Source organism: Mauremys mutica, chromosome 1 (assembly GCF_020497125.1).
Source record: "Mauremys mutica isolate MM-2020 ecotype Southern chromosome 1, ASM2049712v1, whole genome shotgun sequence".
Taxonomy (NCBI): Eukaryota; Metazoa; Chordata; order Testudines; family Geoemydidae; genus Mauremys; species Mauremys mutica.
In genome coordinates, this window is record NC_059072.1 from 30,654,646 (window position 1) to 30,676,706 (window position 22,061).

General features: G+C 48.0%; 1 protein-coding gene across 1 annotated transcript in view; it reads left to right on the forward strand.

Annotated features, from left to right (window-relative positions):
• ABCD2 (ATP binding cassette subfamily D member 2) overlaps window positions 1–22,061 on the forward strand; it is a 64,132-nt gene that overhangs the window by 39,517 nt on the left and 2,554 nt on the right. Inside the window, exons 7-9 of the mRNA XM_045002165.1 lie at window positions 5,986–6,131; window positions 18,316–18,400; window positions 21,895–22,020. Coding sequence (XP_044858100.1) covers window positions 5,986–6,131; window positions 18,316–18,400; window positions 21,895–22,020 — 357 coding nt within the window. The remainder of the gene's footprint in view (window positions 1–5,985; window positions 6,132–18,315; window positions 18,401–21,894; window positions 22,021–22,061) is intronic.

Below are 22,061 nucleotides of genomic sequence, written 5' to 3' on the forward strand. Positions count from 1 at the left end.
TCAACAATTCATATTCCCTGCCTCCCCCACTCCAAAAAGCTGGTGCTGAAAACAGTTTAACTTTCACTAAATGCTAGTACAGTGGTTCCAAAACTTTTTGTTGGCACAACTTCATTTTAATGAATTATTTCCTCCTGTGACCCCTGATAGCACAGAGGATGCCATTTTGAAGAGCAGTGTGACCTCGTATCTATGGTATGTGTGAGGTCATACCACATGGGGGACGCCATTTTGCTCTACAACATGGTATTGTCCTCACAGCATGACCTCGTACCTATGGTGCATGTGAGATCATGCTGTGTGGAGGCTGCTATTTTTAAGTGATGTCCTCCATGCATTGTGAGATCACACACATTGTATGTGCAAGTGTAACCCACACACCTTCTAGGTGTGGTATTCTGTCCCAGATAGTGGCACTGAGAACACTTAGAGAGAGAGAGAGAGAGAGAGAGAGATTAATGAGTCTGCTCTACAGCCTGAGCTAACAGCCAGTTGGCTTTTAGCTCTTGCAGTAGAGGCTCATGTACCAAGCTCCGAGGTCCCAGGTTCAATCCCGCCCGCTGATGACCAGGGTCTGTTGGCGTTACACAATGTCATGCTGTTCCAAGCAAACTGGCATCCTCCACACGTGAGGAATTGGGGTTGCACCACACAGTTTGGAAACCGCTGTGCTAGTGTAAATAGGACAACACCATTTCCAGCACTTTTACAGAACGTGCAATTGAGGCCTAGGCCAATGCCACTAATACATGTAAAACTATATAGGGCCTTAGTTCTGTAAGTCCATAACTGCTAGTGTCATGAAATTCCTTCCCTTTACACCGCAGTGGGGTCTGATCGGTGTCATAATATCAGTGGATTAGACCACCCCCTACTGAAAAGACTCCCATGGGAGGAGGCCATGAAGACAGAGAAACTTTTCAAGAATAACTTCACAGCTTTCTGTAAACTTTCCCCGCAAAGGAGTGGGGCCATGGAGTTTGCCTGGGTGAGACTTGCCAGCCCCACAGATCCTGGAGTCTGCAGAGAAGGGGTTGCCCACACCTCTGAGCACTGTAAAACTAACAGTAACAGCAATCTAAAGAGGCAAGAGATGTTTACGTGGAGCTCTCTACTGCTACCCCACCTCACTGCTCCTTTGGGTCCTCTTGTCCCTGGCACCACAGCACTAACAGGAGCTGTACTGATTTTGGCAGATGATCAGCAGCAGCAGCTAAAAAGGACCCAGAGGGAGTTAATATAGCTCCCAGCTATAACAATTTCCTCCTGGATTTCTGTGCAGGGAACAGTGTTTTTCAGCTGACTAGATTCTGTGCAGGCCCTGCCTGCACCCCCAAATATCTCGTAGATCACCCACAGGGTGCATCAACAGCATCCCAGAGAGCAGAAGATTGTGATAGGCAGGAAGGGGGGTATCAGCCCTCTACAAGTGCATTTGCTAGGACAATCTGGCCCAATGAATATCAGTCTAATCTGTACCAGTGTCTGTAGTAAGGTAGTAAATGTTTTTGAATGGAACCCAAGTTTGTTCCAGGAACTAGAGGCAGATGAGCTTTGCCTCAGCACTAAGGCAACCGACGGAAGAAACTCATTACAGACAGAATAATAAAGGTTTAATCTGCGTACCATTGAAGTCAAAGGGTCAGATCTTGAGCTTTGCAATCCTCCAGTGGCACAAAGCCAGTGGATAGTCTGCTGAGGATTCCCCAGAACAGAACTGATGCCACCTATCCTGGTCCCCAAGCAAAGAGGCCTGGCCTGCATGGACCTGTCACCAGCCATCCCTGGCTGCTGCAGTCCTTGAGACAGTGGGCAGCTAAGCAAAGAGCAGCTTTTAGGCTGGAAGCAGGATGGCTCAAAATTACATTTACTAACCTCCCCCAGCGTGCACTGACCACGGCTTGGCTGCACTGAAGGATCTGGCCCAGTGGATGCAGGACTGGGCCTAAGCCAGCTCAATAGGTATAATATGATGGGGAGCCCAGCTGTTTGGGGAATTCTAGTTAACTAACAAACTCTGTTCCTTGCACTATGCCAACAGCACCATTATCATAGCTGTGCTTATGAGAGGAAGTAGCAAGGGGCAGTAGGTTCTATATCAGCTTGTTCTTCATAAGTCACTATAGTGGGGGGGGGGGGAAATCAATATTTGTCATGCAGAAAATGAGAGAAGCAACTTCCTCCAAATGGGAATTGTGTTTTGCCTCATTCCTAAGCAACAATCAGTGCAGCCAAATTCTACAGTGATGGGACTTGTATAGATGCCTGTAATAAATAATTAAGGCCCTGATTCAGGAAGATATTTAAGCACCTGACTAACTTTAAGTACATGAGTAGTCCCACTGAGGTCAAGAATACTGCCCTTGTGCTTAAACTTAGGCACATGCATAAGTACTTTCCTTAATCAGCTCCAAAAACAGAATGGGTGTTTTAAAACTATCTCAGTGAGGAATGAAAAATAAACAAGTCCTAAGAAAATACTTAAAAGCAGCAAAGAGTCCTGTGGCATCTTATAGACTAACAGACGTTTTGGAGCATGAGCTTTCGTGGGTGAATACCCACTTCGTCGGATGCATGAAAATACTTGTGTCCCTTCAACATGTTATGTAATTTTCCTTTAGTCTTCAAATGTTGTTGTAACAATTACATACAAAACACAAATCTGATGGTTGCATTTGTACATGTGTGGCAGTGTTATAGCTAGAAATGGAAATTTGGGTGGGCCCCTGCTTATAGTGGATAAGCAGTGAATAAAGGTCTGAAATCTCAGCAAATCATTTATGTTAGAACTTAAGTTTCCTCACAGTGTGTACATTTAAAATAAAGTTGGTATATGGAAACAGTTGGGACTTCTAACAGATTTTGCACCACATGGCCACAATCTTTCAGTGAAATGCTGCTTGCACATAATTTGTTGTATAAGAAGGAAGATCCCACCCAAATATTGCATCACAGTAACTTTTTCTTTGATTGGCCAAAGTCTGCTACATATTTTAAAAATATTGTATTCGTCCAATATCTGAGCTGCTGCCTTCAGGGTGCATGGTTAAAATAAATACTTTTTTTTAAAGCATGGTAATAAATTTACTTACGTTTGGCATTCCCACAGGCTCAGGTTTGAGTGGGTCTGGGTGCTAATGGGGTGGGCCATAGCCCATCCATAGCTACACCCATGATATGGGGTGAGATCCTCACCCCTGCTCCAGCTCCTTTACACCAGATAAATGTGAAGGAGCAGCATAAAAGCATACCTGAAAGCCAGCAATCCAGGTAGGGGAGGATTCTCCCAATGTAGGCACTGCAGAGACGATTGTAAGGCTATTCTCTGAGAACCCCCTTACAAGTCCAAGCTTAAGGGCAGTGGCGGATTAACAAATTTGCTGCTCCTAGGCCCTGAAAAAATTGCCCCCCTTTATCCCCCCGTGCCAGCTCACCTCCGCTCCCCCATGGCAAGCCTGGGAGGGAGGGGGGAGAAGGGGAGTTGTGGCACACTCTGGGGATGGCGGAGTGGAGGTGAGCTGGGGCAGGGAGCAGTTCCCTGCCCCCCCCCAGAGTTACTCCCCGCACCCGCCGGCCCCAGCTCACCTCCGCTATCCCCCGAGCGCGCTGCTACTCACTTCTCCCTCCCTCCCAGAGCTTTCGCGCGGCAAGCCTGGAAGGGAGGGGGGAGAAGGGGAGTTGCGGCATGCTCGGGCGATGGCGGTGGTGGAGTGGAGGTGAGCTGGGGCGGGGAGCGGTTCCCAGCCCCCCGGGTTACTCCCCGTGCCTGCGGGCCTCAGCTCACCTCTGCTCCGCATCCTCTGAGCATGCCGCTACTCGCTTCTCCATCCCTCCCAGCGCTTTCGCGCGGCAAGCCTGGGAGGGAGGTGGAAGGAGGGAAGCATGGCGCGCCCAGGGGAGGAGACGGGCCCTGGATTTGGGGAAGTGGGGGAGTTGGGGAGGGGGCGCGAGCAAATTTGCCGCCCCTGCAAATTTGCCACCCTAGGCCTAGGCGGTAATATGCTGCTGCTTAAGGGGTGTGGGGGGAGTGGGAGTGGTGGTGTATCAGCAGTACTCTGGCCGCACTCTGCCAACTCTGACTGAAGCTATTCTGGGAGATTTTTTTCCCCCAACATGATGTAATGTCACTAATTGTACTGTTTAACCCATTCACAGTATCAAGCTAGCTACAGAGCAACAGCAATGAATAGCTTGAAACTTTAAACCTTATACTTAAATACTTTAATTATAATTAAATGTTATGTTTTTACCTTAAAGCTGCCAACACAGAATGCATTCTGCTGTAACCGTGTCAATTTTGTGAAGCCAATTTTTGAATGCATTTTTTTTGCACCATTGGTCATTAAAACAGCAAAAATACTTTTTCACTATGCCACTGTTCAAATCACCTGTCACCACTGTCATTTTTGTTTGGGGTTTCTGTTTTGAACTGTTAGCTAAATAGCTAGTGTACTTTTTCTAGCGCTCGGTTGGGAAATGCAGTGAAAAAACAGGCAACTTTCATGAGCGTATGTGTGCGTCAATTATGATAGTACTACCAGTTTATATTGCGTATTAGGGCATTATGCTGCCAAGGGAAAGTAAAACACAATGAGATGACACCGTTATGTTTTAACAATGAATGAACTTCTGTATGAATTATGTGCATTCATTATATCAATTTATTTTCTTAGAATATCCTATTAAAATCTCCCAGGTTGCTTTCAGTAGTCACCGGGAAATCGATGCCGATTCCAGTAAACTCCCAGCCAGTCGGGGAGGGTTGGCAACCCTAGACCAAAGCATGGCAGAGATTCTGGGCAGCACTGGCACCTGCCCCAAGGCCACTCCAAAGAGTCAGCACTAGCTCAGGTATCCACAGCTGTCTGGGGCTGGGGGGGGCCAAGGGGCACGGCTCTCCCACTTCTGAAAGTGGATAGGCCTCGCCCATCTACTTTTCTCCATGGGCCCAGCCCCCTGCCCCTCCTCCTTCCCCGCCCCCCAGGCTCCACCCCCCAGCCAGGCCAGAAGTTGGAGCCCGGCACTGGTAAGAGCAGGCCGGGCAGCTGTGAGGCGCCATGGACCCTCTACCTGCCCAGGGTTGGGGGGACCCAAGAGCAGCCCCTGGCCCGTGTCCCTCCCGCCCCCCATGTCCCCTGTCCGTGGCTCCACACAGCTGCCCAGACGGCTCTTACCATGGCCTGGCTGCAGCCCTTTGGCCACTGAGGCCCCGACCCCAGGCTGAGCTGGGTTGGGGTAAGAGCTGCGCAGGCAGCTGTGAGGAGCCGCAGACCCTCCACCTTCCCTGCGTGGGTGACCTGGTGGGAGAGAACATGGGCCGGGGGCTGTTCTTGGACCTCGGGGGGAAGAAGAGGGGCAGAAGCGGGGCCACAGAGGGGGCAGGGCCTCATGGACCCCCCCCACTTTTAGGAAGAATCCGTTGCCTCTGCCTGGGGCTGCTGCCTCCCATCCTCCAAAGCAGTTCAGGATAGAGAGGGTGAAAAGGTGACTTTGTGGCACCTTTCCCCTCCTTTCCCTCTGGCCTGTGAATTCTGTGTTTCACTTCTAAGAGATGCAGCACAGAATCTCACCTGTGGTAAGTTTTTATTGTAGTTTCCTTTTGGTGTATATATGTTGAATTAAACTTTTAAAATCTAAAAATAAAACATATGCAAAACAGTATGCAGTACCTGATTTTTGTTTTCAAAAACATGGATTCAGACTAGGTCATGAAATAATGTTTATTCTGCTTTAACTATCCTGTTGTTTTCATGCTAATGTTGTGCATGTTGCTGCAGTGTAATTGGTTTTTATGTAAACAGTGCATTGTCCCCGGAGTGAGTTTAGAGAAACATACACCCACAGTGTATCCACAGATAATTACAGTTTTAGAAACAGTGTTTAAAGCATTATACCCTGCTCATAGAATATCAGCAAGATGTACTAAATAGCAGGGCAGAGAAGTGACTTGGTGTCGATTATTAGTTTCGTTTTGTTGTTTTACAGGCCCTACATGTCCATTGGAACACTACGTGATCAAGTCATTTATCCAGACTCAGTGGATGACATGCATGAAAAAGGATACCAAGACCAGGATCTGGAATGTATCCTGCACGTTGTTCATCTGTATCACATAGTTCAAAGAGAAGGAGGTAAATCCTATATTTTAGTAAATAATTGAACATCTCACAGGCATAGATGTTAGTGTAATATTATGAAAATATTGGGGCCAATTCTCCTTCTCACACCTGTCTTAAAACATTGCAGCTCCACAAGATGCAAGTGAGAGGAGAATCAAATTCATTGTCAACTATCAGTTATATCTCCTATAAGGCTTTGACCAAAGCAAGCACATTTTCAGTAGTATTTTTTACAAGCATCCCCAGACTGAACGAGTTAAAAATAACTAAACTACAGTGAGTACCGTTAGAACCATCATGTTATAACTTGCAGTATATGTTACCATGGTATTCCCAGTATTCCTCATTCTAAGAATAGGGGACACTAAATACCTCAGCGCAGTAAATGTCAAGATATTAATGTCTCCTGTTATATCTAGGGAGTTGGAGCACTGATGTCAATGAGTGTTTTGTTCTGTTGTGTTTTCCTGTAGATTATTTTCATAGTTCTGGTCCCACCAGTCCCTTTTTTGTAGTTTGAACTGACTCCCTTAGCAGTGTGCTTTAGTAATTGATTTGTGACAGAACTACTAGCATTTAGAAAAGCAGAAGGATACCCAGGAGGAGGCTGTAGGAGGGCAGGCTGTGCAGCTATAGTTGGTGCTTCTTTAGGAGGAGATACTTTAGGTGCAGTAATTCATACTCTCGGAGACCAACTGTATCATTCTCACAGCGTAGTTCATCCCCGGTGGCTCAGGCAGTAGGGCACTCAAGGCTAGTTTTGAATTCCAGTTCCTGCCTGGAGTCCATTACTCTGCTAAAAGACAAGGATATTAGTTTCTTTCTGAAAAGCATATCTTAGTGGTGACTTTCTGTGCTACTGTGGAGTGTGGATAGTAATAGTTCCTGAGTGTAATATTAGTAATCACTTATGTCCATGTGTGTAATGATATTTTCCATACCTATCCCATTTTTCCCAATCCACAATCCTGCACTCATATTTTTACCTAGGTTAACATTTCCCATGTGAAGAATTTAATGATTGTGTGACCTACTGATCTAAAAGTCATGATGGTTCTGCCCTTTGGGGTTTTGGGACATTGCCCTGTTCAGATAAATATGAGAAAATAAAATCAAAGTAAATTAAATGTACTTTCATCTCCATTCAAATTCAACACTCACATGTGTTAATATAACACACAGCATGAAAGATTTCCCAGAAAACTAAACCTGTTAGCCAGAGGTAGATGCAGAAGGTTCAAAGGGCCAATTAACTAAATCGAGAATTAAACATTATAACTATATTAATAAATCTCAATTTAGCTTCTGTAATGAAAGGTGGGACCGAAAACAGCAGCAGTGAAAGCAGCTAAGCTGTGGCTGTTATGGGCAGCAGCAGAATGGGCCCTGGGGATGAGGTGGGGAGGAAGTAATTTCAAAATAAACCCAAAACAAAACACACAATAAATAAAGTCAGAGCTGAATAGGAAGGATGGATCTATGTTTTTCCCCTGTTTTTTAATGCTATCTTTCCACTATGAACTATTTTTGATAGTGGAAGGATATGTTATAGACATTTCTCCAAATAGCAGTGTTAGAAATATTTTTAAAAAGAAAGACATTTCATATCAAGCATCTGTGCTATAATAGCAATAGGCCATCGCATGGTGTATGTTCATAGGCTGTCAATGCTTTCCTGAGGTCTGTGGCAAAGAACAAGGCCTTCAACCATAGAAGACTCGTGCCTCCCAATATGCGGTGAGACACTATGTGAACAGGAGGACATGTGACCGCCCCACATGTCTCCTCTGCCTAGTGACGCCACACACACCCTGCCCAGCTCAGGGCCACCATGCTCTCCCCACCCCACGTTACCTGGCAGCTGGGTGGGGAGTGAGGAGCGGGATGGAGCCACTTCTGCCTGAGAGAGCCTGGCTCCCCTCCCGGGTTCTTCTGCTAGGAACAGGGACTGAGTGAGCAGGATCCCCCTCTTCCACGCAGCATGCTTGGCCTCTGTCCCCAGCAGCCAAGTCTGGGCAGGGAGTGGGCTGCCGCTGTCTCCTAGCCAGGCTCTCTCAGGTAGAAGTGGCTCTGTCCTGCTCCCCGCCCAGTTCTGGCTGCCAGGGAGAGCAGCCAAACGTGCCGAAACGGAAGAGTGGGAGGTGCCCTCCCTGCTCCTGGCAGGCCAATCTGGGGGGCACTTGACACATGCCCCTGGGGGCCATGCATCATCTCTGCATGCACCTGTATGAGTTGCCTGCTGCTCTGTATCTGAACACATGCAGCTAATTAGAGAGACGAGTTGGGTGAGGTAATATCTTTTTTTGGACCAAGTTCCATTGGTGAGCAAGACAAGTTTTTGATCTACACAGAGCTCTTCTTCAGGTCTGGAAAGGTTACTCAGAGCCTCACAGCTAAATACAAGGTGGAACAGATTGTTTAGCATCGGTAATTAGTGCATATTCTAAGGCAGTGTTTCTCAAACTGGGGTCCCTGAGGATACTCCAGGGGGTCCGTGGGCCCTGCTGATCAACTCCTCCCCCTCCCTCCCAGCACCCCCTGCATGCTAAAAGTCCAGCAGCACAGCGGAGCGAAGGCAGGCTTCCTACTTGCCCTGGCTCCGCACTGCTCCCAGAAATAGCCGGCACATCCTTGAGGCCCCAGGGGAGAAAGGGGGTCTCCACACACTGCCCCCACCCTGAGTGCTGGAGCTGCAGGAGCAGTGCCTGCAGGCAGGGGCAGCACACGGAGACCCTCCTGTCCCCCCTACCTAGGAGCCACTGCCAGAGGGATGTGCAGGTTGCTTTTGGGAGCTGGAGGCCAGAGCTCTCACCCCCTCCCACACCTCAACCCCTTGCCCCAGCCCAAAGCCTGCACGCCGCACACAAACGCTCTTCCAGAGCTCGCACCTTACAGCCCCTCCCGCACACAAATGCCCTCCCAGAGCCTGCACCCCTCACTCCCTCCTGCACCCCAACCCCCTGCCCCAGCCAGGTGAAAGTGAGTGAGGGTGGGGGAGAGAGCAGGGGGCAGGGCCTCAGAGAAGGGGTGGGGCCTTGGGACAGTAGCCCATTAACACTTCTGCAGTCACAGGACAAAAAAAAGGGGGGGGGGACAGCTAGTGGAGTTAGATTGTTGTAATAAACTGTAACAATAAGGCAGTTACGGTGCTGCACCTAAAGAGCGGCCGTCGCTGATAGTGCTATATGCTACCAAGTGGAAGACCCAAACTCAAGTCTTGGTCTCTTGCTTCTGAGGCTGGAGGGCTTTCAGTCAGCCTTTTATCACTGCCCTCTAGTCCTGCTCTCCTGCCTGACTTTCTAACCTCAGATTTGGATACCTGCTTTATACAGATAATTCAAATGTCAATATTATAATTAGTCTTATTGCAGGAGTACTCAGAGCCCCAGCCAGGGTCAGAGCCTCGCTGCACAAGGTGCTGCACAAACACATGGTAAGAAAAGTCCCTGCCCCAGAGAGTTTGCAATCTAAAAAGACAAAAGCAGACACAGAGACCAGGAGCGGGTTCCAACATACCAGCAAAAAAAAAAAATCAGAGCCATGATAGACTCTCAGTTTGTTTGTTCCATTTCCCTCCATCCTTCCTCTCTATAAGACAAACATACAAAGGGTGCAGGAGAAGGATGGCAATCAAAATATGTGTACTTTTATATGCATTACATACATGTTTATATGTGCATGTTAATAGACATTTGTAGGCGTGTGCTGTTGGGGTCGCCCCTCTCTGGGGCGGCTGGGAGCAAGGCCGCCTCACTACACAAGTCCGGTGAGTCGGGGAATTAGCCTGGTGGGGCAGGAAACAGTCAAGAGCTCAGGCCCTCCAGCAGGGGCTGAGCACAGAGTTTAGTGACTGGCCCAGCCCTCGATAAGGGCAGGCTGCAAGTGCCCGGTCGGGAGCTCAGGCCCTCAAACAGGGGCTGAGCAAATAGTTCAATAACAAGCCCAGGCCCTGGGTCAGGGCAGGGCAGCGAACAAACAGTTCAAGAACAAAACCCCAGCTCCTGGTCCTGAGCATCTGGGCGAGGAGGAGACTGCCACCAATGAGTGGGGTGGCAGGGGGGATGCAGGCCCACCCACTCCACTGCGTCCCAGCCCGGGGCCCTGACAGTGGCAGGCAACCTGCTGCTGTGTCAGTGGGGATCCTGGCCGCAACACACTGACATCAGCTCTGGGTGTGCCACAGCCAGACTAGAGTCGGCTGCCCCCAGGCTACTTCCGACCTCCCCCTCTAGCAGTACCTGCGTCTGGTCGGCATCTTCCACAGCATCAAGGGCTCCTCGGGGTACTCCGCGAGCGGTAAGCTGGGCAGCTCCTCTGGGTCCCTTCTCACTAGTAGGTTTACTGGCTTCTCCAGCATCTGGTCAGCGTCTTGCCTCAACGTGTTTGGCTAGTCCTTGGGGCGGTCACAGGCGGCAGGAGTCTCCCCAGCGGGAGCTAGGGCACCAGCATCCGGCCTCTCCGGCAGCCAGACCGCTTCTGAGCCCTGGGGTTGGGCTTTTATACTTCCTGTCCTGCGCCTTGACCTCTAGGGGGCGGGCACAGGCTCCAATGGCTCTGCCCACTTTGGCATCCGGAAGGGCTCGTCCCTCTCTGGGGCGGCTGGGAGCCAGGCCGCCTCACTACAACATTATATACCTTTTAAAAAAATACACATTACTATACCCAACAGGCCCTCATGAAACCATTATTAGTTTAGCCAATTTCTAGCAAGTCCTGTGGAATATCTGCGAGCTATTTTAACAGTTTACATGTTTTTATTATTTCTAAGAAAAGGAGCAAGATGTATATCTATAACAAACAGCATTTCTCATTATTTGTTGTTGTTCACCCTCTTGTCTTTCACATTCCACTCCCTTTGTTTCCCATCCCTTGCTGTATTATGTCTCTGTTAGGGCTGTGCCCCGAGGAGTTTACAGTTTGTCTATATTTTAATCCTCTGTGATTGCTGGGTACACATAATAAGATGCTGTAAGGATTTGTGCTCCTCTCCCTAGGGGTAGGGTTGAGAGAGCCAAATACAGCCTGGAGTAGCAAGCCTGATGCTGATCTGACTTCTACCAGAATAATCACATTGTCTTCAGTAGAGTTACTTCAGATTTACATCTGTACAAATATAATCAAAATCTGGCCAAGCGGGTGCAACTGCTGCAGAAGTCTCTGGACCAAGTTCAGTGGTGACGTAAGCTTGCACCCCTCCCGCACACAAACTCCCTCCCAGAGCCCAAGTCCTACTCTGGTTCTAGCCAATAGCAGAAGTTCCATTTACTGCACCGTGGCTAAGATTTGGCCTAAAATGGGTCAAAGGGTGTAAGAGACGAAGAAAATAACTTGCCCAGATTTGACATTTAATAGATGTACTATCCACATGTAACTTACTCTCCATGGGGGCAGAAGAAGGATATAACAGGAGAAGCAGCTAACGAGTGGGTGCAAGAAAAAGCAGGTCTTTTCCTCACCAATAAATTAATTTATGCTGATCGAATCTGAACATTCCTAAACTCAAATTCAGCTCTGGTGCCAGCAGACAACTCCCAGTGTGAGGTGCATTCCCTTAGGCTAGGGGCTGAATTTGCTACCCACATCATTGTTCACCACACCCACTTGTCAGGCTCTGGGTTCTACATGGTCAGGCCTGGTAGCTGGAGTGTTGGTCAAAGCCAGATGTGGGACTGGGGCTGGGCCAAGGGCCACTCTGAAACCAGGGCCCAGGGACAGGCTGTGGGTCAGAACTGGGGTCTGAGTCCATGGACAAACTAAATTAGGATCACAGTCAGAAAATGAGTTGAAGCCAGGCTGGAGTCAGTCCATTGGTCTGGAGGTCAGGAGGCTAAGGCAGACCTGGAACAGGGTCAGGGCAAGACGTGAACCAGGCTGAAGTAGACTGGGACAAGGCTTGGCGGCAGGAACAGGAACCAGATCAAGAGCAGGCTGAAAGCCTAGGAAATCTGTAATACTTAGGGACCTACCAAATTGATGGCCATGAAAAGCGTGTCATAGACCGTGAAATCTGATCTCCCCCATGAAATCTGGCTATTGTAGGGGAGACCAGATTTCACAGAGCTAGGCGGCTGGAGACCGGCAGCTGCTGGCCAGTAGCCCAGCTCTGAAGGCAGCACAGCTACCAGCAGCAACACAGATGTGAGGGCAGCATGGTACAGTATGTCACCCAGGTCTGAAGGAAGCAGTGCAGAAGTATGGGTGGCACTACCGTGACCTTCCTACAATAGCCTTGCGACCACATCCCCTCCCAGCCCGCTTTTGGGTGGGGACCCCCACGATTACAACACTGTGAAATTTCAGATTTAAATATATGGAACCATGAAATTTACAATTTTTAAAATCCTATGACTATGAAATTGACCAAAATGGACCATGAATTTGGTAGGGCCCAAGTAATACTGCAAAGCAGGAGAAAGGTTTCTGGCCAGGAAGTGCTGTTGCACAGACTGACTTGTAACTCTGCAGGGTCAGTGAAATACCTGTGCCTGGGGGTCAGCTGACCTGGGTTTTGCTCAGGGATAGGCTGCTGCGGCATTCTGAGTGATGAGTCACTGCAGGCTCTGTTGGAGGAGTGAGTCAGGTCCCCTGAGCGAGCTGCCCTGGCCTGGCTGCAGGTTTGTCTCACTTACCCTTGTTCTCTAACCAGCTGATAGCCAGTTAATTTATACCGCTGCTGGATTTGGTCCAAGAGCCACAAAAAGGACACCGATAGTGTCTACTCAGCTAGGGGAACTTAATATTGTGTTTATTTATAATGCCCATAATGCAACTTTGTGAAGGTGCTCAGGATGCTGTCCAATAATTTTACAATAAAATAAATGAATAGAAACATAAAATGTATTAGAAATAATAAATAAAGCCACATTTAGCATTTGATGCTGAAAAGACATGGCCGGTAATCTAGAGTAAAGAGTTTTAAAAAAAGAAAAGTAAATATGGGTCTGTAGAGCTTTAATTCCCCATCTTGGGTCAAAATGTGTACATATGTAGCAACTGTCAGTAGCACTGCAGCCTGGGGCACACTGATCAGTTTATTACATTATAAAATCCCCAGACATCTGTTGTAACCTGCCTAGTACTTGCCCAGTTTTGCCGGTTCAGGGACTGGTGAACTGCTAAGCAAGTGGAACTGGTTCATGACTTTGCAGCATTATTATTTTGCATTATGGTATCTCCAGGAGCCTTGGCAGGACTTGGTTCCCACAGGCCTCGAAACTATATAGACACACAGCCAGACAGACCTGGAGTATGCATCAAAGACTTCACAGTCTAAGTATAGTTCTATTTATGCTTTTGTCAATGAAGCTACACTACCCCGATCCTCAATTTGCCTATTTTTCAGTGTTTCAAAAGAGCATGTGACTGTCTTGTGACCATTTTGTGGTAGCAGAGTGCCACTCTTTCCATGTCGACGGGACACATGGGATGTACTTTACTGCAGCCCCAAATATGCTCAGAACAAATGCCTACTTTTTGTTGTTTAAAGTGAGAGAGGATGATCCAGGAGCCTGTACAAAGAACTGAATTGGTGTTGCAATCAAATTTAGAGTAGTTTTGACAAGAGTTTCCACTTATGATACTCTGGCCAAGAGCATCCAGGCTGTTAAATGTGTGCTATTCTGATAGTCTGATTATTTTTTTTGCTTGATCGCTTTGTTACATATATTCTGTCATGTGACTAAACCAACCTTTTAACTGTGAAATGTCTCTAAATCCGTTCTGAAATCCCACAGTTCTCCTTTCACAAACAACTTTGGGGAGATTTTTTCCTCCCATTTGTAAAATAAATATATATACGATATTCAATATTCTTTACACCTGTGTTGTGCAATCAGAGACAAAGGGGAAGTGTAAGGATCTGATCCTTAACCTCTCTACCTTAAGTATCAGAGGGGTAGCCGTGTTAGTCTGGTTCTGTAGAAGCAGCAAAGAGTCCTGTGGCACCTTATAGACTAACAGACGTTTTGCAACATGAGCTTTTGTGGGTGAATACCCACTTCTTCAGATGCAAGTTTGTTACCCACTTCTTGCACCCAGAAGTGGGTATTCACCCACGAAAGCTCATGCTGCAAAACGTCTGTTAGTCTATAAGGTGCCACAGGACTCTTTGCTCTCTCTACCTTAGTTTCCTCATCTGTAAAATGGGGATAATAATCACCTGTGTCACTGGGTGTTGTGAGCTTTATTGAAGTCTCCAGAGCACTGAGATACCGTATTTTTCCATGTATAAGACTATACTTTTTCCTAAAATCCTTAGACTAAAAATTGAGGGTAGTGTTATACACGGAAGTAAGCCCCCTGTTCCCTGCCTTCTGACCCCCCCCCAACCCCTATCCACCCCCCCACCCCTGAACTCCCCTGCCCTCTCTCCAACACCCCCTCCCTGCCCCCTTACCGCGCTGCCTGCACGTGGCTGGAACCGGCGAAGCGGGGCCCGGCGGCCGTGGACGGGGACCGGAGCCGGGCAGCCAAAGAAGCGGGGACGGGTAAGCGGGGCCAGGCGCCCAGGGAAGCGGGACCGGGTAAGCGGGCCGGGCGGGCGGCCGGCGAAGCGGGACCGGGTAAGCGGGGCCGGGCGGCAGGCGAAGCGGGACCGGGTAAGCGGGCCGGGCGGCCGGCGAAGCGGGACCGGGTAAGCGGGGCCGGGCGGCAGGCGAAGCGGGACCAGGTAAGCGGGGCCAGGCGCCCAGGGAAGCGGGACCGGGTAAGCGGGCCGGGCGGCCGGCGAAGCGGGACCGGGTAAGCGGGGCCGGGCGGCAGGCGAAGCGGGACCGGGTAAGCGGGGCCGGGCGGCAGGCGAAGCGGGGCCGGGTACGCGGGGCCGGGCGGGCGGCCGGCGAAGCGGGGACAGGGAAGCGAGGCCGGGCGGCCGGCAAAGTGGGACTGGGTAAGCGGGGCCGGGCGGCCGGCAAAGTGGGACCGGGTAAGCGGGGCCAGGTGGCCGGCGAAGCGGGGACAGGGAAGCGAGGCCGGGCGGCCGGCAAAGCGGGGACGGGTAAGCGGGGCCGGGCGGCCGGCGAAGCGGGGACGGGTAAGCGGGGCCGGGCGGCCGGCAAAGCGGGACCGGGTAAGCGGGGCCGGGCGGCAGGCGAAGCGGGGCCGGGCGGCCGGTGAAGCGGGACCGGGGACGCGGGGAGCCGGGCGGCCGGGGACGCGGGGAGCCGGGGGGCTGGGGACCCGCGCGGCTGGGGAGCCGGGGAGCGGGTGGCTGGGGACACGGGGACGCGGGGAGCCGGGCGGCTGGGGTCGCGGGGAGCCGGGCGGCCGGGGACGCGGGGAGCCGGGCGGCTGGGGACGCGGGGAGCCGGGCGGCTGGGGAACCGGGTGGGGAGCCGGGCGGCCGGGGACGCGGGGAGCCGGGCGGCCGGGGACGCGGGGCCAGGGCAGGAGTCGCGCGGCCGGGGAGGGATGCGGCAGGAGCCGGGCAGGGCCGCCGCCGGAGACCAGCCGGGGCGCATGGCCCTCCTCGGCCCCTCTACCCCTACCTCCGCGTTCTCTTCCTGTGCCTGAGCGGCAAAGTCACGGGGGGGACAGCTGAACCGCGGCTGGAGCGGCAAAGAAAACAAAACAAAACAAAAAACCTGAATTTGGGGTTAGAAAAGTTGGGGGCGTCTTATACATGGGGGCGTCTTATATATGGAAAAATACGGTACTTTGCTAAAAGGTGCTCTGTAAGTGCAAAGGATTTATCCATGTGCAATTGTTATTGCAGATATAAACTGTGAAGCTGGTTTATTGCAAGCTACACTACTAACTGTTCAGACGAAGAGATCAGAGCATTAGAAAGTAGCATTAATTTTAAATTTAGCCAACAGGTAACATTTATATTATGTTCCTTCCCTAACCATTATTAAGTCCTTACGTTTCTAAGTCTCGTGGAGGGGATGAATGAGGAAGGCATTAGAGGGAATAGGGCAGTGGAAACAAACGAAAATATTAGAATACGGTTAAAGTATAAGTTAAAGCAGATGCAAACCTGGCAATTTTGCCTTGATAAAATGGAGGTCATATCTTCTTTTGGAGGGGACCATAGGAGGAGTTTAGTAAACAGGTCATGTTCCCTCCATTTTCCAGCAACCTTTCCTCTCTTTTGCCTTCCACCACTCTTGTACCATATCTGGTACAGCTGTAGGTGGGCACAGTTCCCACTCTTAGTACATGCACACACACAAACCACTTTGGATCCAGAACATCCATCCCAATACGTCCCTGGGGTTTCCTTTTTTATTAATGTAAAATAAAAAGAGAATATAAGCATCAGCCTCAGTTACTTCCCAAGTTTAGTTGTTTGCATGGCTACTACTCTCTGTCCCTATCCCAGTTTCCCTTGTCTTAAAGAGACACACCAAAACTTCAGTTCCCCTTGGTTGGAGCTCACCTGACCTATGGCATCTGTCTGCTGGGCTGAGTCTGCAGAATAGCACTCTGTCTCAGTGCTGTGCTGGGTTGTAGCACCTGGGGCACCCTGTCACAAAGAGCCCGCACATTCAGTTATCACCAGTGGCAGAATTCACCCAAATGGTAACTCGAGAGGGAGACAATTAAGCAACATTCTTTAAAGGAAATCAGCTGATAGGAAGCAATATACACTCAGCATATACTGAGAGCCAGACAAATCCTCCAGATTTGAGTCAAATGTAATTCTAAGGAATAATAGAACTGGACTGAAAAAGTTGTATTTCTCTGTCATTTACTTGCATGTACATATATGAATAATGTCATTATGTTGTTATATATTTTACAATCAGGTAGACAGAAAATTCTAGGAATTCAGCTTCCAGCATTACTGATTCCCATTTTCATTTAGCTTGACCTCCCATCAGGAGACTTACTGAGGCTTCTTAAATTACAAAGGCACAGCTCTGGTGGGCCCTGGCACAATTCCAACAATGCCATTGTGTAGCCAAAAGCCTACAGCACCCTTGCAAAACCCTGCCTGCACTTTTCTAACCATAGACCAAAGCCAAGAAATGACACAGTCTAACTTGCTTACTTGACCTTGTTTACAGTGTTATCTGGCAACTGTTCATTTTGGATCAGGAAGCGGAAGCAGCAAAAGGTCTTTGTGGGTCTCCTTATTCCTCTAGTTTCAGTGCTGTTGGGCTGATCTGGAAATATATCCTCCTCCTCTTCCACCCCCTCTCCCACCTGTCAGACAGTCTGTCTCTCTCCTCTGTAAATGATTGATTGGGAGAAATGTGCTTACCATAGTTTTTCCCTTTTAAAAATAATTTCTTGTTTTGCACTGTTCTATCAAGCTTAATTTTATTAAAATCTTAATTTTAATAAGGTAGCCTGCATAATGTCAGGAGTATGCCACAATGCTGACATAAACACAACTCCACAGTAATAAGAATAGCAAATAAAATGCATTCAAATAGTTTTTTGGGTTTTTTTAATTGATTTTTCTATGAGGAAGAGATGGTAAAAGAAAGATTTGTGGGAAAATCTAACTATATAAACAATGTCAAATTGTATAGAAATTGTAGGGTCACTTTTTTATTAAAGGGGTGGAGAGGTTTGCATGCAAAAAAAAATCTGTGTGCATGCACATGTGCTGCACAGGTACCCAGTTTGTGTTAGCTACCCATTTGTGCATACAGTCTGCATTCACAGTTGCAGAGGCATGTGTGTGTGACATTTCTAACTGCGTCACCAAAAATCTGAGCAGACATCATTCTTACCTGCAATAGCAAGGGAGTCACTCTGTAACTGTTATGGTTTCATATTTTGACTCACTGAATTCTCATTTATTTTCTTAAATTTTCTTTCTCTTTATCCTATAGGTTGATTTTTTTTAAAATTCCTATTCAACTTTTAAGGAAGTGTCGCATACTCTCCCATGAGATAAATATGCCATGAAAAAAACACAAATAGATTTACACAGCTGAAGGCATACATTTGTCAAAGAGGTGACATGTAAAAATTTCACAAGTGCATAAGTGACTTAGGAGCCAAATCCCATTTTCAAAATTGAAGTAGGATTTAGGAGCCTATTTCAATTGAGACTCTATGGGATTTAGGATCTTAGGCATTTTGGAAAATTTTACCCAGTGCCTTGATCTACCTCCTCTACCACACTACTGGGAATTTTGTTTCTGCTTTGAATTGAGGATTGCAGACATGCAGGGACTTAATTTTCTATGGTTTCCTGTTTTGTACATTATAGTGCCATTTTGTTTGTATCTTTTTGAAGGCTGGGATGCTGTGATGGACTGGAAAGATGTCTTATCAGGAGGAGAAAAGCAAAGGATGGGCATGGCTCGCATGTTTTATCATAAGTAAGTGTATTCACTTGCTTTTCAGGCAGCCAAGCTTTGGAGGCTTGCGGTAATGGTTTGAGCAGTGATAGTCTTTATACCCCCACACAATACTGGTCTGCAGTTGCACAGGAAAAGAGACTTCACAGTTTATAAGAGGTGTGTGTATGAGATCAGCTTTTTAGCTTGGGTGATGCTTCTTGTTTCTGCTTTGATTTGTCACTAAAAGCATTGCGGTTTCCAGACATTACTCTCCTTAGCATCTTGAACAAAAATGATCACATTGGGGCAGTCCTAGAAATATCGTGGGAAATAACATCATACAGGGGAGGTGAGTTTGAGACCTATCCTTTGGACCTTTACTCTTGGGCCACATGAGACTGGAAACTCTGCAAAGCAACACACTCAGCACCTGGAGGGATAGAAGCATCTTGAGTGGCTCTTTAGTTACCTCCTGATATATTAACACTGCTGAGTAATACAAGGTCAGCCCTACCCAAAAGCTATTTAACACTTGTAGGGCCTAGAGGCTAGACACCTCATTGTGATAGGTGTTGTACACACACATACCACATAACAGTCCCAGCATGGGATTCAAACCTAGATTCCCTGCTGGGTATTTTATCTAATAAGAACATAAGAATGGCCTTACTGGGTTAGATCAGTGGTCCATGTAGTCCAGTTCCTTCTCTCTGATAGGGGCCAGTGCCTGATGCTTCAAAGAGAATGAACAGAAAAGAGCAGTTTTGAATGATCCATCCCCTCTCGTCCAGTCCCAGCTTTTGGCAGTTGGAAGTTCAGGGACAGTGGAGTATGGGGTTGCTATTAGCCAAGATGGACCTATCCTCCATGAATTTATATAATTCTTTTTTGAGCCCAGTTATATCTTTGGCCTTCACAACATCCCATGGTAATGAGTTCCACAGGCTGAATGTGTGTTGTGAGAAGAAGCCTTTCCTTTTGTTTGTTTTAAACCTGATGCCTGATAATTTAATCAGGTGATCCCTACTTCCCTTTTGTGAAGGGGTAATTAACACTTTCCTATCCACTTTCTCCACACCATTCATGATTTTATAGACCTCTGTCATCTCTTTTCTAATCTGAACAATCCCAGTATTTTTAATCTCTCCTCATGTGGAAGTTCTTCCATACTCCTAGTCATTTTGGTTACCCTTCTCTGCACCTTTTCCAATTCTAGTACACCTCTACCTCGATATAAAGTTGTCCTCGGGAGCCAAAAAATCTTACCGCGTTATAGGTGAAACCGCGTTATATCAAACTTTGCTTTGATCCACCGGAATGCGCAGCCGTGCCCCCCCCCCGGAGCACTGCTTTACCGTGTTATATCTGAATTCGTGTTATATTGGGTCATGTTATATCGGGGTAGAGGTGTATATCATTTTTAAGATGGGTCGACCCAGATCCGCACGCATTTTTCCAAGTGTGGGCATACCATGCATTTATATAATGGCAATATGATATTTACTGTCTTCTTATCTATCCCTTTCCTAATGGTTCCTAATCTGTTCGTTTTTTTGAGTGCCATTGCACATTGAGCTAAGGTGACCAGATGTCCCGATTTTATAGGGACAGTCCCGCTATTTGGGGCTTTTTCTTATATAGGCTCCTATTACCCCCCCACCCGCGTCCCGATTTGTCACACTTGCTGTCTGGTCACCCTACATTGAGCAGATGTTTTTAGAGAACTATTGATGATGCCAAGATCTCTTTGAGTGGCAACAGCTAATTTAGACCACATCATTTTGTATGTATAGTTGGGATTATTTTTTCCAGTGTGCATTGCTTTGCATTTATCAACATTGAATTTCATCTGCTATTTTGTCAACCAGTGGATACTGGGTTTAGTGAGGTCCCTTTGTGACTCTTTACAGTCAGCTTTGGACTTAACTATCTTGAGTAATTTTGTATCATCTGCAAACTTTGCCACCTCACTGTTCACCTTCTTTTCCAGATCATTTATGAATATGTTGAACAGCACAGGTTCCAGTACAGATCCTTGGGTTACCCTGCTATTTACCTTTCTCCATTGTGAAAACTGACCATTTATTCCTACCCTCTGTTTCCCATCTTTTAACCAGTTACTGATCCATGAGAGGACCTTCCCTCTTATCCCATGACAACTTACTTTGCTTAAGAGCCTTTGTCATAGGCTTTCTGAAAGTACAAGTACACTATATTAGCTGGATCACCCATGTCCACATGTTTGTTTGACTCCTTCAGAGAATTCTAACAGATAGGTGAGACATGATTTCCCTTTACACAAGCTGTGTTGACTCTTCCCCAACATATTATGTTCATCTCTGTTTCTGATGATTTTGTTCGATGGTAGTCTGTCTATTCCATTCCAAAGGCAATAGTGTAGTAGTTCTAGGGCAGTGGTTCCCAAACTTCTCAGCATCATGCCCCCTTTTTAATTTTCAAGAAACCCTCTCGCCCTCCACCTCTTCTTTACCATCATCCAACTCCCCTGATCCTTGTCCCCTGACTGTCCCCACCCTCTGACAGGCCTCCCGGGACTCCCACACCTATCCAACCCCCTGCTCCCTGTCTCCTGACCGCCCCCCCGGAATCTCCACCCCATCCAACCACTCCCTGTTCCCTGACTGCCCCCCAGGACCTCCTGCCCCTTATCTAGCCCCCCGCTCCCTGCCCCCTTACCAGGCCGCTCAGAGCAGCAGGATTGGCTTATTGGAAAGTCTGGGAGGTGGGTGGGCACAAGCTGTGCTGCCCATGCAACAGCATGGCTATGGGGGAGGGGGGAGAGGAGACGAGGGGAGGGGCCAGGGGCTACCCTCCCCGGCCAGGAGCTCAAGGGGCAGGTGGCCTCATGCCCCCCTTGGAATTTCTTCATGTCCCCCCAGGGAGGCGTGCCCCCAGTTTGGGAACCAATGTTCTAGTGTATAAACCTCACATGTGTAATTTAACATCAACCTATTTTGAGTAGCTGCCCACTATATTCTTTTGTCAGCCAGAGTGGCTGCCTTTAAGCAGCGTAATGCATTCTCTTCCCTCAGGTGCTGTATTCTTCCATTGTGGCCTGAGGAGTAAGACAGTGTGATCTGGGATTGAGCCCAGGTCTCTCAAATGGCAGTGTAATGCATTATCACTGATCCACCAAGCTGGGCTCCTAGGTTAGGGTTTTTAATGTATTTTTATTAGTACTTTGGAGCATCTGATGATATTGTACAGCATTTGCAAACTTCTCACTAATCTGCTGCATGTAGAGTGAAGCCTCTACTCTACCCCCACGCACTAGTGGGTTATAATTAAAAGACCAAGGCAGTTTTACCTGAGTAAGGGTTTGAGGAGTGGGGCCATTGTGCTGTTGCATACCAGCTTACAGTACTAGATGAGTCACAGTGGTCTTTGAAAACTGGTTATCTTACAAAACAACAAACATCATCTCTGTTCTTTAAATTAAGCATTGTATCTATAGTGTATAGGAATGCTGTGCAAAAACTAAATGAGCAACCCATTTTCTTCTCTTTTGAAAGACCAAAATACGCATTGTTGGATGAATGTACAAGTGCTGTAAGCATTGATGTTGAAGGAAAGATATTCCAAGCTGCAAAAGGTTCTGGGATATCCTTGCTTTCCATCACACACAGACCTTCTCTTTGGTGAGTATATCCAAGTACTTACAATGGGGGGTTATTTTTAG